This window comes from Ictalurus furcatus, chromosome 12 (assembly GCF_023375685.1).
Source record: "Ictalurus furcatus strain D&B chromosome 12, Billie_1.0, whole genome shotgun sequence".
Taxonomy (NCBI): Eukaryota; Metazoa; Chordata; class Actinopteri; order Siluriformes; family Ictaluridae; genus Ictalurus; species Ictalurus furcatus.
The window spans coordinates 5,237,654-5,256,232 of NC_071266.1; the positions used below are offsets into that span (position 1 = coordinate 5,237,654).

The 18,579-nt window shown below is 38.8% G+C and overlaps 1 protein-coding gene across 1 annotated transcript; it reads left to right on the top strand.

The window, feature by feature from the left end:
• The first annotated feature begins 1,751 nt into the window (after positions 1-1,751).
• Positions 1,752-16,524, top strand: arl6ip6 (ADP-ribosylation factor-like 6 interacting protein 6). The gene is made up of 4 exons (XM_053638428.1): positions 1,752-2,307; positions 9,888-9,941; positions 10,401-10,533; positions 14,835-16,524. The coding sequence occupies exons 1-4, from the start codon at positions 2,037-2,039 to the stop codon at positions 14,926-14,928; spliced, it is 552 nt and encodes a 183-aa protein (XP_053494403.1). The 5' UTR covers positions 1,752-2,036; the 3' UTR covers positions 14,929-16,524.
• The last annotated feature ends 2,055 nt before the right edge of the window (positions 16,525-18,579 follow it).

Consider the following 18,579-nt stretch of genomic DNA (forward strand, 5'->3'; position numbering starts at 1 on the left):
CTGTCCAGGGTGTACCCCGCCTTGTGCCCGATGCTCCCTGCGATAGGCTCCAGGTTTCCCCGTGACCCTGAAACGGATTAAGCGGTATAGAAGATGGATGGATGGATGGATGGATGGAATTCTAATCTGGCTCATTGATCCTGAAGGCCAGAGCTGCACACATGCTAGCAATGAAAAATATGTTAAAAATGGGAGATGACACCTTCTGTCACTGCAGGCAACATGTGGGAAGATATATGATCACTGCCAATCCTGCTAAGTGGAGTTTAGCTAATCCATCCATCCATCTTCTATACCGCTTATCCTTCAGGGTCACGGGGAACCTGGAGCCTATCACAGGGAGCCTCTGCCACCCTGGACAGGGAGCCAATCCATCGCAGGGAAGTTTAGCAAATGTGCTATGAAAATGAACAACTGGTGTTTGCTTTGCTTACAAAGTCTGGATTGCTATAAATCAAATTCAAGAGTGTTCGACAATGGTAATAAAAAAAATTAACACAGTGGTTACATCTGAAACAATGCACCAGAGAATTATTGAATATATTGTAAAATAAATAAATTAAAATTACAGAGTCTGCTGAGAAGTGGGTTTTGATCTGTTGTGATCTCAACCCACACACCTCAGGTTCCTGTCCCCGTAAGCCGTAAGGTGATAAGTCATTTTCACACTTACACCGGGAAGTCAACCAAATTATAGCATGGGAACTAGAGTAGAATAAAAAGATCTATTTCAGTCAAAGTGATACCAAATATGGTACCAAATAATACCACATACGGGTGATCATTTCTGCTCTATTGTAAAGGTTTTATATGCTCTGGGTTCAGTTTGACGTGTCTGAATCCAAACTGTTGGTCACATTTGCCTTCCTTACTATTGCTCTTAGTGAAATAAATACACCAAGGTCGATGAAATACTTGCTGTTTTTTAATATATATATACTATATATAGTTGCAAATCAGGTTTATTGTCAAAAATGTACAGGCTTTCAGAGATTAGACCAGGGGTTCCCAAACTTTTCCAGGGCAAGGCCCCCCAAATGGCATTAACATTTGACCGAGGCCCCCCTTTTGCAAGATGTCTTTAAAACATGTTAAAAATACAGACTTCTGAATATATCCCCCTTTTTTAAAATTATAATTACATCTCACATCTTTACATTACATTACATTAGGAATTGATTGTGTGTGTGTGTGTGTGTGTGTGTGTGTGTGTGTGTGTGTGTGTGTGTGTTTTTGTCTGAGAGTGAGAAAGAGAAAATCATATATTTATTTATTTTTCCACATCAAATTGTTGAGGCCCCCCGGGCGACCCCTGGCGGCCTCCAAGGGGGCCGCGGCCCCCACTTTGAAAACCACTGGATTAGACCAATAAAATGAGACAAATATTTAAATAAATAAAACACAATCATTTTATTTTTTAAAAAATCATATATTCTTATATTATCATATAATTATGCACACCCCTATTCAGAAAGAGTATGGCAGTCACCGTAATACTCCTTATTCATTGCTCTTTCAAACAATCGAAGGGAAAAAAACAGTTGTATTTAAAAAAGTAATAAATAAATAAATAAAGTCTAATCTTCACAAGTCTTACGAAACAGGAACAAACATGTCTAAATGCTCTTCTGCAACGTTTTCACGCTGAATCATTCCTCACTCGCACGGAAAGTTTTGCACGCAGGTTTAAGCCTCAGGTTTGATTGACAGTCATTTCATCCAATCGTTTGCGTGAGGCGCGGCAACGTGCGATTTGGATTAGACAAATATGGGAGTGGGCGGGACCCATCACGGATGCGGAAGTCTAAACCGCGATGTTTTGAAAGCAGCGAAAGTTTTTGAATTTTTTTTCGACCGTTCACAGCAGTCATATGGACTGTTCGCGTTATTGTGCTAGTTTTAGACAATTGTTACTAAAGCACAACTTTTCCGCAAGATTAGCTTTGTAAGACGTGAGCATAGTAAACGAGCTAGCTAGAAGGCTAGTGGTGACCATTTGGAGCCAGAGTGTTCGAAACTTTCGACGGGAAGCGGCCATGTCGTTGAGTTTTCGGTCGCTGGACACGTTTTCAGGGGATGAAGATGAGGATAATGATACGAATGATGCTACACATCAAGCCAGTTTGAACACGACTTCAGAGGAAAGCAGGTGGAGCCACGTTAAGTCTCGGTATCACCGCTTCAGGTCTCCGGTGCAGAGATACTGGAGAAGCCATTGGCCAGCCCGGATCTGCTCCGTGCTGTGCTGTTTGGTCGTTGTTTCATTTATTGCTATACTCTCTTCCTTCCTTTATATCATCCTCAAAGGTAAGACCTCATAAATCATATCGCTTTTGCTGCTTTATCAACACACACACACACACACACAGAGTGCAACAGGTCGTTTACATTACTGTACATTGCAGGACTTGTCTAATATATCGTTATCACGATATTGGCCTTTGCAACGGTTGATATCGATATCAACTATTCACCGACGTGTTTGTTACATCACATGGCATCATAATATCTAGAAATATAGTATGTTTTCTGTTATGGAACTATTGTTAAGTATCACGTCCTTTATTTGACTTCATTACTAGTTGTAATTTCCACTTAATATCGCTTTATTTAGACTTAATGTCTTGTTAATTTGAGTTATCTCATTACCTTGACATGTCCTTGATTTGGCGTAATGAGTAAAACTGGACAATCTAATTAGAGTAATTTATTGGCTGTTTAGCTTATCATTTTTATTCCGGATTTTGTTTCCCGAATGGTAAGTACACCAGATGATGCTTTAAAGTGCACTTATTATGGTTTATCAAGTATTACCTTTCATGTCGTGTGTGTGTGTGTATATATATAGAGCTGTTTGTGAAAGTAAAAAATCTGCAAAGGTTCTTAAAATCAAAGCGCACGACAAACGGAGTTATGGACTCCCAATAGAAGGAACCGATTCTGAACAGCTGAAACGAGTCGTTAGTGATTCCAGACTCACTTCCTGTACTAACTTAGGTAGGTTTGTAACAAAAAGCCCCACCTCTGGTCTACATCGGCTGCTCGCTGACAGCGGTAGACCAATCGCAACAGACTGGGACATCTGACCAATCAGAGCAGAGTATGTTCTCCGAAAGGAGTTTATAATGAATCCTTTAGAACGGATCATTTAATGAGTCGTTTGTGACCCTGGGGGGAAAAGGTAACGCTGCAGTTTAAATGATGAGCAGATTAAAGTGTTTTTTGATCTTGGATGCATGTAAATCTACTGTTTTGAGACCTTTAAAACAAAATTAGGCATGTTTCAAAACCATAATTGGTGCACTTTAATAGAATTCACTTGACGTATATACAGTAATGATTGGTATTTCACTTCAACACATTCAGGGATTGTCAAGGTTTTGACTCCTAATGCTTTTGACAGTTTGAGTTCAACATCAATTTTCGTACTGAAAGGGGAAAATTTATAAATCTTTGGCCATCAAAAAGGGAAAAAAAACTATTTTAATATAAACTGCTTTAAATAAAGTTACGCTAAAAGCAACATCTAGCTTACTGTCTGGGAAACAGCATAAGAAGTAGGAGTTATTAAGCTAATACTGAATAAATTATTCTCATTAATAGATTGTGGGGTGTTAAAATCTAAGTAGAGCTAACAAGATATGTCGAATCACTCTCTTTTTTCTTGCAAAACTTGCCTAGTTTCTTATTTAAGGCTAGACAAAACCGGTGAATAGGTCGGGGGTTTTTTTTCAAACAGTATACATCCCTGTTTATTTTTGCCCTTTGATTGCTGCTATTCTTACGTACACTTTTGCACTTGAGTCTTTGTCGAATTTAATATACATTACATACATTTGCATACTTAGTGAAACAAACAAGAACTAGTCTTTTCATGACCGTGTTTCTCTCAGGCCACTTTTCCACTGCACAGTACAGCGCGACTCGATTCAACTCGGCTCGCTTTGCTTTTCTGAGCTTGATTTTCCACTGCAGTTTTGTGCCGCTCCAACTCGGGCGCCAACTTCCACTCACCTTCATGCAGGAATAATGTTGTATTATCGAAGCCCTGTACAAATACACGTGACTTCGATAAACGCCTGGTTGGAAATCGGTAACGTGCGAGATGTGAAAATCTAAGACAGAAACCTTTGTTGTAATTTTATCTATAATGAGATAAATGATGCATGATTATCAATTAACAGAATATTACCATACGCAAAGTGTGTATTAAATGGCACACGTTTATTCAGGCACAATACAGAACCAGGAGTTAAGGAGAATCCTTACTCCCTCGGGGCATGGCTCACATTTGGTATCGGCTGGGCTCGCTTGGAACCTCGGCCGAGGTGGTACTAAAAAAAAGTACCAGGTACTATCCACAGTGGAAACCCCCCAAAATGCAAGGAGAGTCGGGTCGAGCCGTACCGTGCAGTGGAAAAGTGCCAAAAGTGTGGTCAACAAGAGACCCATAGTGGTCTGTGAGTAAATGTATTAAAATATCATTTTAAAAACGGTGTTTCTCAAAGTACACAATCAGTTCCAAATATACTTGACCGTTTTGTGACACTGCCTGGTTAGAGACGGCAGTTTATTTAATTTACGTCAAAAACTCTAAGCCTGACTTAAAGAAAATTCTGCTGTTTGCGTGTACAGTCAGCCTACTAAATTTCTCCAGTTGTACGTTTATCAAACTGTGAAGATCATGGGTATGTGGCTGAAGACAGACTCAGTTAAATGAAAATCAAGTGAAACATTTGCCACTACAGGCAAGGTGCAACGCGTTGATGGAAGTGGAGCTAGCATTGCAGTGAGAGTCCCATGGTTTGCCACCAGATTACAGGAAAAGCTGTGAAACTCGACATGAAGAAAAATCCGGTGCAAAAATGAAATGAAAATACCATAGCGATTATATAAAATTGAGATTTTTTTTAGACTGGGGATGAGGAGGATCCCAAACCGCATTGTGTTTTGTGCTACGACTCGTTGGTTAACGACGCTATGAAACCAGCTAAACTCTGGACAACGAGACAGACACATGACAAAGAAGGCCTCACAGTTTGTACCTGGGGAAAATGCGAAGGCTACAGAGGCCTCATACAGGGTATCACTGTTGATTGCGAAAGCAGGAAAACCTCATTCCATTGGTGAGAATTTAATTAAAGCAGCTGCCAAAGTTATGGCTGATATATTGTCGGAGGAGAAAGCAAGCACTGAAATTAACAAGGTACCTCTGTCCAATCACGCTGTCCGGCGGAGAATAGCAGCTATGGCTGAAAACATTGAAAATCAGCTGGTGACACTTTTACGCCAAACCAGTATTTCTCCCTCCAATTGGACGAGTCCACCGATATTGGGAATGAGGCAGATCTGCTCTGTTTTGTACGGTACGTTGATGCTGGTGGAGTGCATGATGAATTTCTTTTTTGCCGTTCACTGCCAACCAACACTACAGGCAAGCAATTTTTGACTCACTTAAGGATTTTATTGTGCAGCATAACCTCGACTGGATAAGATGTGTTGGCATACGCACAGACGGTGCAACTGCGATAACAGTACAAGGGACTATCTAAGCGCAGTAGCACCAAACGCCACAGCAACACACTGTTGCGTTCACAGAGAACAACTGGCTGTGAAAAACATGCCCGAGTGTCTCAAAACAATACTGGAGGAGTGAAAATGGTTAATAAAATCAAAATCGCTGAAAACGCGTCTTTTTAAAGCGTTATGTGAAGAAATGGGAAGTGAACATACAAAACCCGCTGGCTTTCGCATGGGAAAGCTCTCACCCGTCTATTTGAACTGCGCGATGAGGTCAGGTTATTCCTGCATCAAAGTGACGAACTGTATGACCGAGTCCATGACTTCCTATCGCTCACAAAATTGGCATACCTGGCTGAAGTTTTCACCACTCTCAACGCATTGAATTTAGCGCTGCAAGGAAAAGCCGTCACCATCTTTACTGTCCAGGACAAAACCGAAGCCGCACACGTCAAGACGGAATTGTGGTGTGCCCGTCTCAAACTTCAAGAATTCGACTGTTTCCCAACGCCTACTGATTTTCTCTTCACTGCTCAAAAGGAGCTGGATGGCGATACAGTTGCGGCCTTCAAGGAACATCTCCAAGGCCTTCACTCGCAATTGGGAGGATATTTCCCAGAATTGGATGTAGGCTTTGAGTGGATTAGAAATCCGTTTCTGAACAAAAGGCACATCGTACATGTCAGTTCCAAGCTTTCAGCAAGAGAGGTTGACAGCCTGTTGGAAATTTCATCAGATGGAGAGTTGAAGATGACTTTTGGAGAGAAATCTTTGACGGACTTTTGGGTCCACATCCAACCTGAGCATCCTGAGCTGGCTGACTCTGCTCTGAAACTGTTGATGCCGTTTCCAACCACCTACAACTGTGAAGTTGGATTTTTCCATGACTGTTGGTCTAAAATAAAAGCAGCGATACAAGATCAACGTCGCCACCGATATGAGACTAAAACTCTCCGGTTTTGAACCAGACATTGCCTCACTGATGTCTTGGCAAAAGCAGCTCCATTCTTCCCATTAAGACAGCAACAGAAACAAGAAGACATGAGTTTTAAAACTCATTTAACATTAGGCTAATTTGCTACTGTTCAATTGCATATTGGTTTGGGCGAAACTGGGGGTTTGGTGGTCCGTGAATTATTATTATTATTTTTTTTAATTGGTTCATTGGTCCTTGGTGTGAAAAAGTTTGAGAAACACTGTTTTATGTTGATAAAATTAAAATATTTATTTCACTTTAAAGACAATGACTTTCATCGAAAAGTTTGTTGGAAAATTGTTTGTTTATTGTTTACTTGAGAAAAGAGCGCATACTGGTTTAAAAGCAATTTCATGTCATTTTCCGCATAATATCTCAACTAGATCCCACAATAATCAACATTTTGGGAAATTCTTCTGTAATATCTTTCTAATTAGGGCTCGGAGCAGTAAACGTTCATGAATGCAGGTCATTTAGAAAGAGAGTTTGTTTGTTCTGAATATAGATTAAAAAAAGTGATTTTGAGAAAAATTGTGAAATGGACATTTTTCTGATTTTGATTACATTAGAGTTTGTGAGTGCACGTTATAGATGCTATATATATATTTTTAAAAAATCTGAACGACACAAAACTTTTATAGGACTGTTTTGTGCGGTTTTGCGATTGCAGGAATTAACGCAAAATCATTCAAACTCTGCAATATTCGGAGGAGCTTCAGAATTACCACAGATTTGGGCCAAGATGCGTCATGTGACGTCGTCACAACGTGCATTCAGCCAAAGCCCTCTTCGATTCACATGCATCGAGCATAAGTACAGCTAAAAGGTCTCATTTACCAACAAACATCACTTCGTGCAATTTTGTGCAATTGCAATTTTGTCAATTCAAGTAGTTTTCCACCAAAAAAAAAAAGCACAAAAAACTCATTTTGAAAAAAGCATTTTTGGCCGCAACAATCACAAAAAAAAAACCCCTGTGAAATCCTGTACGGACTGATAAGATTACAATGAGAGTTGATGTATACAGTAACAGGGTTGACCTATTGTTGTAATCGAGACTATAATAACTAAGCAGAGGCTTTTCGAATTAAAAGGCGGAGTTAAATACAGGGCTCAGTAATGAAAGCAGATGCTTATTTAATGTTAATCATGTCTTTACACTTGTGTGTGAAAAGAAATCTGTTGTACTTAGCTATTAAATCTGTAAGAATAAGATAAAATCTATATTTTCGCACTTTTATGCATCTATGTAGCTAAAATATTAAAAGAAGTTACCTGTGAATGATCTGATATACAGTGCTGGGGAAAAAATATTTTTCTGTTTTTGTGTATCAGATGAAATACAACATAAAACAAAGGAAACCTGAATAAACACATTATACAGTTTTGAGTTATTTATTTTATTGAAGCAAAAAAGTTATCCAACACCTATCACCCATGTGGATAATTAATTGCCCCTTTAAACTTAAAATCTGGTTGTGCCACCTTTAGCAGCAATAACTGCAACCTAATGCTTATAACTGGAGATCAGTCTTTCTAACTTCTAGAACTAGGACTTACTCCTATGCTTTGGATCATTGTCTTGTTGCATAATCCAGTTGCGCTTGAGTTTCAACTTATGGACTGAAGACCGGACATTCTCCTTTAGGATTTTCTGGTAGAGAGCAGAATTCATGTTTCCCTCAGTCATTGCAAGTCGCCCAGGCCCTGAAGCAGCAAAGCATCCCCACACCATCACACTTCCACCACCATGCTTGACCGTAGGTATGACGTTCTTTTTGTGGAATTCTGTGTTTGGTTTACGCCAGATGTAACGGGACCCCGGTCTTCCAAACAGTTCCACTTTCGACTCATCAGTCCACAGAACGTTCTCCCAAAAGGTCTGAGAATCATCAGGGTGTGTTTTGGCAAAATTCAGACAAGCCTTAATGTTCAGGGTTAGCATGACTCTTCCATGGATGCCATCTTTGCCCAGTGTCTTTCTGAAAGTGGAGTCATGAACAGTGACCTTTATTGATGCAAGAGAGGCCTGTAGTTCCTTTGATGTTCTCCTTGGCTCTTTTGTGATTTCCTGGCTGAGTAGCTGCTGTGCTCTTGGAGAAATTTTGGAAGGTCGGCCACTTCTGGGAAGGTACACTACTGTGCCGAGTTTTTCCATTTGGAGATAATGGCTCTCACTGTGGTTCTTTGGAGTCCCAGAGCCTTTGAAATAGCTTTGTAACCCAGACTGATGTATTTCAATCACCTTCTTCCTCATTAGGCTTGCTGCGATAGTCTGTGTTACCGGTGTTACATGGTGTTCAGCCACACACCGAATACATCCCTCGCCCACCGCGGCACTGCCTCCACTGTCGTTTTGCTTTTTTTATAGTAAAAAAAATCATTTAGTTCATTTAGAGAACGGACGCTACAAGTAAAAACTGAACACGTCTGCTCAATTAAGCATGAGCCAAATGAGTCCGAGTCGCAGCACAGATCAGCAGGAGTTGGATTTAATTTATCACGTGACGAGGGTGAGGCGAGCTGACTGACGAGAAGATGGCAGAAGATTTGGTTTCAAAGCAAAATGTAAAAGCACCTATTTGGCAATATTTTGGATTTAAACCCCTGAATTGCCGCTAATTTGATCGTGAAATACGCATGGCCATTCATAAGCAATTTATAAGTGATATAAATACGGGTATTACCAGTGTTGTCACGTCGATTAACCGGTGGGGAAAATTTCCTCACTGTCACATCCCTATTCTTCATCATTTCTGGAATTTCTTTCAGTTTTTGCATAGTGTGTTACTGGGTAAGACCTTTTAACCAACTTCATGCTGTTGAAAAAGTTCTATTTGCATGTCGATTTGATTGAACACGGTTTGCAGTAATCAGGCCTGGTTGTGTCTCGTCCAGCTGAACCCCATTATGAATGCAGTTTCATAGATTTGGGGAATACTAACTACAGGGGCAAATACATTTTCACACAGGCCCAGTTGGTATTGGATCACTTTTTTTTTGCTTCAATACACATCATTTAAAAACTATATTTTGTGTTTACTCAGGTTGCCTATGTTTTTATCATAGATTTTGTTTTAATTTCTCAAACAATTTAGTATGAGATCTACACCAAAAGAGAAGAAAGCAGGATGGGGCAAATACTTTTTCACAGCACTTTACTTTAGAAAACGAAGACGCATGTACACAAAGTTAATTAAAGAAAATGGAAACTATGTATTTGCAGTCATGGGGTCATTACTGTAAACATTTGTATTGTATGTAATTGTGGCTTTATTTAATTTGTGTGTATATATATATATATATATATATATATATATATATATATATATATATATATATATATATATATATATATAATTTAATTAATACATTTTTTTTGGTCCGCAAGATCTTCGGGCAGAGAGAGTTCCCACTGAAGATGGAACAGACGTAAGACTTCTAGGTAGGTCCAAGTCACTTGCTTATGTTTTTTTGTTGTTGGGTTTTGTTGTTCTGGGTTTTTTTGGGGGGCCGGGGGGGGGTTGCAAGCTTTTTACATTTACACTACATTCACAGTGTCAAATTATAGTTGAAGTGAACGCAGTGGGAGAATAAACATGCTGATGTGAGGCTGCCAGTGTGCAAAGTCTCAAATCAAAAAGAGGGTGTTATTTATTCGTGTTACCCCCCCCCCCCCTTTTAAAAGTCATGACACTATTGGATTGTGACTGAAAGGCAAGGAGTACATTTCTTGGACCAATCAAAGAATCTATGTTGTCTAACGTTCCCTGTTTCTACTCTCGCATTTATTTCCTAACTGCTTATTTGGTTCTTATGGGGCACGTGTTCAACAGGTCACATTTAAAGAAAATTAAAAACATGATTAAGACCAATACGTGTGCACTTTTGTATTGATTTCCAGGCTTTTGGAGTATGTTGGTTCTCTCATCCTTGGCTGGAGTGTTATGTTGCAGCTTTTCCTGGACTCTAACCTACTTTGACTCATTTGAGCCTGGGATGTTCCCCCCCACACCACTTTCTCCAGCCAAATACAGGTAAATTTAGTCAGCCAAACACCACCATTAACCCAGCCAGTATTTCACAATTAAAACCAAATCTATTTGAACTCATCTTCACATCTAAATACTGTTTTAACATGGTTTTTTTTAGGGCTATACTGAATGTGTGATTTCTTGTGCAGACACAGTAGGTGCACAAACAGCAGTGTTCTTGCACTCGTCTATATACTTCTTGTATATCTGGAGGATTAAAAGTAATACGCGCTAGAAGGCAGGCTTTCTTACACTGATGCAACGTCCATGTCCGGCAGGTTTCCATTTCAACAAGTATTCTGTGGCACATATTTCTTGCTGTGCATCGTGTGGGTTATAGCTACAGTAACTGTATGTTGACTATATAACAGCTATTACAGCAGTTAAAGTTAAAAATCACATAAGTATTATAATATGGTGGCACCATTGATTCAGGTTCATTTTTTTAAAATAACAGTACACTTTTATTGAAGTGTACTTGCCCCTCGAGTGAATTGTCTGTGAGGGACTGATGGAGTTAAATGGGACATGATGTGCTTGTTGAGAGTGGAACATTTGGGCCAGCCGTAACTAGGACAATGGTAACGCATATCATGATGTTTCCAGTGCCATCATTGTATCAGTGTTAATTATGTTTAGTTTCCAGAAGATTTCTCTTCCGTCGCATTGCAATCTCATCCCATAAGAACACGTAGGTCCTGTGATGTCCGTATTAAATGTCGAGAGTGAAGCTCCGTCAGATGGAGGAGCTTCATGTATGTTAAGCAAGACCTGCTGTTTCCACGCACACCTCAGTTACTTGCCTTACATGCAGATTTGCCATTTTGGTGTGACTGACAGGGCTTGACATGTAGACCCTCTTGTATCTCGGGTGCTTCTGCCACCCATCCCAGGTGCTTCTGATGAGATTTTCTTTCCGATCTGATGAAGCCACTAAGATTATTACTGTACATGTCCTGACACTTACTGCTAGATATTTCAAGTGACTGAAATCATGTTGCACCTCCAGTTAATATTCAAACTGACTGCTCAAGTTGATGTTACTCAACTTCTTTAAATCCAGAGCCAAAAAGGGTGCAGTAATTACTCTAGGCATGAACGTTAGTGAGGAGTTGATCGACTCAGTCTGCAGTGTTCTACAGTGCGAGTGTTTTTGTTTAGGCACATTTGCTCCTTTCTTTTAAGTAAAGTTGAATTTGGAGCATGCATGCACACCAGATTTTGTGCCCAATAGCCAACCAGTTTGATGTGGTGATATTTATTTAATAAACAAAGGTCTATGTTGATTAAGAACCTTTTCACAAGACTCTTTTCTCCACCAATCAATCTCTGTCTCTCTCAATCTCTCTCTCTCTCTCTCTCTCTCTCGCTCGCTCGCTCGCTCGCTATCTCTCTCTCGCTCTGCTTCACATTTATGCTTCTATAACTAACAGGTTTGTTTATGCAAAGTTCGGAGATATTAGAAAGGTTGGGCGAAGTTGACTCCATATTTGCGTCACGAGCTCAAAAGTTCTCACCTCGGGCATGCTTGCACATTGTCGCTCACGTTGTTGAGCACATTCTTTCTCCAGTCTGTTTGAGGTTATACATCCAGGGCATTTGTGCTAATGGAAAAGCCCGATAAAGTTTTTACTCTTGGATAAGGTTTAAAAGTTTGTCGATCGATAAAGGTGAGATTGATGCAAACTTCCCAAAGTAATAATGCTCACTGTTTTTTTTTTTTTTTTGTGTGCTCCTTTTTTTCCTCAAATCAGGAGCACTAGTGCTTCCTGAGGGAAAAACTGCTGGAAAGGCTATACTTTACTGCAGAAGTGCAAAAAAAACAAGCCTCCTTCAGGTGCGGTGGTTTACAGATTAAAGGATGGTTGATGTTGCACATCCGCTTTATGAGAATGGGTTATTGTTAATAATGAGGCATTTTCATTTCTGTACCAACACAAAGTCTGTATGTACAACCAGCTAGATACAACAGTCATGCCCCATGGGAGGAAAAAACCCATGAGCCTGCACCTGATTGGCCATTAGAGTAGTAGAACATTATTGATTATGTCTGTGGGATGGTAATAAACTGCAAAGTCATGTGAGCGAGTTGTATAATCACACACCTCTGGCCCTAACCAGCCTACGCACACCGATTCCACAGCTTATTGACCAGCCTGTCGGATCCCTATTGATTGACCCTGAACATAGTTTCACACAATAGCAAAGACATCCTCATGTCCTCTCACGTTCCTGTACATCTATCCACATTCAGTAGACCTGAAAACAAGCAGAACATTCAGCCAAGTGAACGGTCAGTTACCAGTGGCCAGTGCTTAGGCTTCCAGCCATTATAACTGAATAATAATTATAATAAATATGTTACAAGTCGATAGTAATTCCCATAAGTGTCATGTGAGTTTAATAAAGCGATATAGTTAATGACCCTCTAGATATACATCACAGACCACAGTTTTAAAGTCATGAACGTAAATTGGCTTAAACAATTCAGTACTCACTGGGCTGATATATATCTCACACACACACAGCCGGTCAAAAGTTTGGAGACACTTGACTGAAATGTTTCTCATGATCTTAAAAACCTTTTGGTCTGAAGGTATATGATTAAATGTGTGAAATCGGTGTTGGAGACAAAAATATAATCGTGACAACATATTCATCTCTTTCATTAGAAAAGTAACATTTTATTAACAAAAATATATTTTTTTTTAATGGATGACTTGGAGCGAAATTTTCTGAAAAGCAGCCAATAAGAGTCCAGCATACAGTAGGTGTGAACGCCTTTAATGCTGTTTAAAAAGCATCTCAGGGAAATTCCTCAAGAAATCGGTCGAGAAAATGCCAAGAATACATTTCTGGAAATTCTAGGCAAAAAGGGGGTCTACTTTGAAGATGATAAAATACACAATTATTTTTATTTATTTTGGATTTTATATCACAACATAATTCCCATAGTTCCACTTGTGTTATTCCAGAGTTTTGATTACTTCATTATTATTCTAAAATGTGGGGGGGGGGTAATTTAATAAGCCTACATGAATAAACAAAGTAAACATCAGTGATGATTAATTCAAGAACAGAATGCTAATCCCGTTCTGCAAAAAGACATCAGTGACTTACAAAAGTTAAAAAAGTAAAAGATAAAAGAAAAGATACAAAGCCTGTAAGGCACTTCTGGCCTGAAACAAATTGCCCTCCCCTTCCTGCGCAGGTGGAGAAATTCATTTGTTGATCAATGCATTTGGTTAATTCAAGCTTTAAAGTATGAAAAAGCAGTGGTTTCTCACATGTCAAGGTTCTGGTTTAATGACCAGAAGGTTCAGTGCTGCGAGAACCACTGTTTGACTCATATTTAAATAACGAGCTTCATATTTGAATAATTGAGTAGTTGAGTTCGTAAAATAAATCTGTGCTGACATGGTCCATGAAATTTATTTTACAGTTAAAGTTGCGGTTTCATTCCGTATGATGTTATTTCCTTCTGAATCAGGAAGTCGGATTGAAGTGTTGGAGTCCTTACCCGACTTGCACAGCAGAAAATATCGTTTGAGAGATTCCACACCATACCCCTGCCGAATTTAAAGAACCCTGACAGTAGTTTAGCGAGCTATCTAATTATGGAAGATAGCGAAGAGATTAGTGAGAGCGTTTTAGTTACTTATGGAGAAGATGGCATATAGAATAAAACTTGGAATCATGTTCTCACTCGGTCTGAGGAACCCAAATATTCTATATTCTCTGAAGAGTCGCAATTTGGTCAAAGGCCTCAGAGAAGTGCCTGTCACATAACCTTATCCACCCTCTTCAATAGAAAGAGATGGTTTTATAGTTTTCTCTGTAATGAGGCCTAACTGAGCAATACTACTGCACAACACAGGAACAGATTTACAAGGATTGGGAATTGCCGTCAGCTAAATTGGATGAAATCAAAGCCCATTAGAAAAACATTTAAAGATAGCACTGGTGTATGAACTCGGTATGTTTTAAAGATCTAATCGAGAACCAGTCAAAGTGGATCCTACTCTTCTAAAAGCATTAGATAAATTGGCCATTACCAAAATGGAGAGTGCTATCATGGGATGCCACAATGTTTTGTAATAGCGTTTTTATAGGCTTCTGGGTTTATAGATCAATGACCACACTTTCTACATGTCCATTGTAGGATTGACAGGAGTGATGCATCCTGTCATTTCCTGGTGTGAGTTAATGTTTTTCTCCCCATAATGTACACTAGGCTCCAGTCCTGTGCAGACATATTGAGTGGTGGAAGATTAAAGTGTTGTCTGTGTGTGTCTGGTTTGCAGGCAAATGACTGGCCACTCCTTTCACATGGGCTACAGCATGGCTATACTCAATGGCATCGTGGCTGGACTCACTTTCTTCTGGTGTCTTATCTAAGACATACACACTCATGTACCCTGCCATTGCCTAGGACACTATCCTCACCTTATCGTCATGATCACCAGGCACATATGGGTAATTAAAAAAAAAAAAAAAAAGTACAATGCAAATTATGCCCATTGTTATGTTGTTTCAACTTTTTTTTTTTTTTAATCATATAAAGTGTTAAAGCACAAATCTGTTACTAATTTTAACGCAAATTGGTGATTTCCACTTGCTAAATCTGTGTTTTTAAGGATCAGGACTCCGATCTCTGAAAGCTCCTGTTATTTATTGGAATGCAAATCTCGGTTTGTGTACTAAAAGAACTCTAATTAAAATAGGATAATTACGTACACAATGCGAATAGTGTACACAACCTGCTTATTTGCCGCACATACGGACTCATCGGTCCAGGACATCACTTAGTTGTGATGTGCATGAAATGCGCATATTATGTGATTTAATGAAATGCAGGTATCTGGCCTCTCTTGTGTTTTATTAAAGCAGACAGTCTTGTAATGAAATAAATAGTTAATAATCTGGCTGTTGAAAGAGATGGAGATTTAACATCTTTTGCAGTGATTCGATTTCAGCAGGAGCGTTCTGTTTGAAACTAAATTAGCTAATGCACTGCTTCAGCTGATGCTGAGATTTAGTCATGTTTAGCTAGAACATTTTTCTTTCTACCTTCTGTTTGTGTTTTGGTTTGAGTTATTGCATCTGCCAGGAAAGGACATCATGAACCTTGTGCACTCTTAAACTACAGCCTCGTAAACTCTTGTCTCGTAATAGAAGGAATTTACGTCTGGGTTTTAGTCTGGTTTGATTTGATTCCAAACACCTCATGCTCCTCTCTCCCACGCTGTAAATCTGATAAGCTGTTACAGCAAATGTCCAAATCGTCCTAGTCATCAGAGAAAGGGCCTCGGATCTGGTCTCGCATTCAAACTTGCATCAGGAGGGTATGCAAATCATTGCACTGGAGCAGGACAGGACCATCTCAGCTGTACACATACTAATCGCATGCTAAAAATATGGGTGATCATTCCTGTTTAAGATGTATATATTGTAAAGGTCTTAAATGCTCCTAGACATAGAATAACCTTCAGACGCTTACATCTATGCAGTTACGGGATGTCTCGAACATTTATCTCATGTTCTGTGATATTATTTTTGTCATATATATATATATATATATATATTTGTTTTAAATATCTTGTCCTCCTTTTGTTGTATTTTTAGTTGCAGAACAGTCCCAAATTCACACCTTCAGCAGTTCCTCAGAATAAACTCTATCCTCTTCTGTGATGTATTATTATTTGTCTTATTTTCATTGTTGGCATTATACCCGTGGACCACTCAGAAACATTTAAAAAAAAATTACTGATTTAGACCTCAGGTTGTGTATCATTTTATCATTCTCATTTAATTCATGTATAAAAGAACAAAGGTCAATAAACACAAATGCCCGAGTAAGTGTTGTACTGTCACCTTTTTTAAAGAATCATTAGTGACATCATTAGTTATACATAATGTTCAGTTGTACACCACAAGGAAAACAGCAGTCGAATAATAGATTTGGTTTTGTACTTAGTTTAATGGTTATTGTGGACATTGTAATCAGAGACAGCATGGGTTGCTATTGAGACATGCAGTCAATATAAAATATTTGGTTGGTGCTATTTTATTGACCACCCCAAGGCAGATTTTCCACAAATAGAAGAGAGTTGTGCGTCCAGTCATTTCTACTTTTATGATATTGCATGTAACAAATGCAAAAAAAAAAAAAGTATTTCTGAAAGCATTTCATGTATTTAAATCCTGATGAGGCTAATCAATAATTCAGACACTTTAAATTATAATATAATCAGAAGACAGAAATTGATATATAAAGAGAAAGAAAGAAAAAAAAATATATATGTATAACATTACTAATTAAAGTAATAAGTAAAGCAATTATAGTCACACACAACTTGGTTAAATGTTAATGAATAACTTTGAGATTTGAAATTTTATTGTAACTTTAAACAAGTTGTGTTCGGTTACCTTTAGATCAACAGCATGAAACATTTACATAACAGTGGCGCACCATCAAAGTCAAACTTGCACACGTTATCGAACATAAGCCCCATGTAATCCTCAATCCAGACCAGTCAATTCTCTGGTTCTTACATAAAAAAAACAAAAAAAAAAACTTAATTTGACACTCAGCTTATTGGCCGCGCAGAGACGATGTACAAAATAATAATGTGCAATATCTGTTTAGTTGCATTATGGGATATACGAACATGAACAGAGGTGGGACAGCTGTGAGTTTGCATTTCCAAATATTAAATAACCGTCTCCTCACGGAAAACAAAAAAGTTCTTACTATAGAAACTACAACGTACATTAGAACAAGTTCTTTAATATAAACCTATGATCTGCCTTGCAGCCGGCTCTACTCTCAGAGCTGTTCTCAAAGAACATATTCTCCTGCATTCAAATAGAGGTTGTAGCTCATCATTCGTGACCTCCGAGCAAAACACCACATCAACTCGGTCTTCCTACTTGGGCGCTTAGGGTGAACAAGTTCCTCTGATTTCGGCGAGTGACGTCAAATCAACATGGCTGCTCCCAACATCAACAGTAACCAAACTAGCACTTCTTACCTTTAAATGATTGACGGTGTATATACAAGTATTTCTTTTAGATCAATCAACAGTTAGCTGGCTCGCTTGCTGTTAATAAAAGATGTACAAAAGGAGGAATCCATTTTCTTTCCTCACTTTGAAGCTCGAATTCTGAGGTCGGCTGAATGCAGCATTTATCAGTGCATTCTGACCAAGTATCACTGGTCCTGCTGAAATAAGGAGCCACATAAAGATAGAGCATATAGGTTAGTGAAGTGCAATGACTCTTAGTACATGCTTAATTATCCATATATGCATTCTGTTCTTTTCTTAATGCATGTCTAAATGACTTAGGTTTTTTTTGTTTGTTTTTTTGTTTTTTGTCCTTGGTTCAGTGTCATTCCATGACCGCAACTTGCCTAACCAGATTCCTCTAATTCCTCACTCTTGGCCAATAAAAGCATTTCTGATATCTCTGCGGCATCAAAGTGATGTGTCATCATTTGCTGTGTATTTATTTAGGCATATAAAGTAATGAACCAGCTCAGTATAAACATACCAGAGTGGCTCTTTTACCACCACTCACCCACCAAGTTGGTGCAAACGGATTCTACTAGACCACATCCTATACAGTATATGCTTGTGAATTTGTAGCACAAGGAATTTTAGACAAATCAGTTGGTTTTATATCTGAGCCTTGTTTTAACTATAAGTGCACAAGATGAGTTTTTTTTTTCTTCTCTTTTCCAAAAGGAAGTTGTCCAGAAATATGATACATGTCAAGAAATAAGAACAAGTACATATTCAGGTACTATAGCTGTCCTTTTTGAGTTTAAAAAGACTGTCAATAGTTTATACACATCCCAGTACTTGGCCTTAAATAGATGCTGTTCCATGCTTCTCATCTGTTTACATTTGTACAATCTCAGATGCTGCCCCTGGACGACCTCATGCATTGACGCATTTGTACACTCTTCACTCAGCAGTGTTTACGCTAGACCAGATTACATGTCAGATACAACTGATACAAAAGTGACTCACATATGTGGAATTA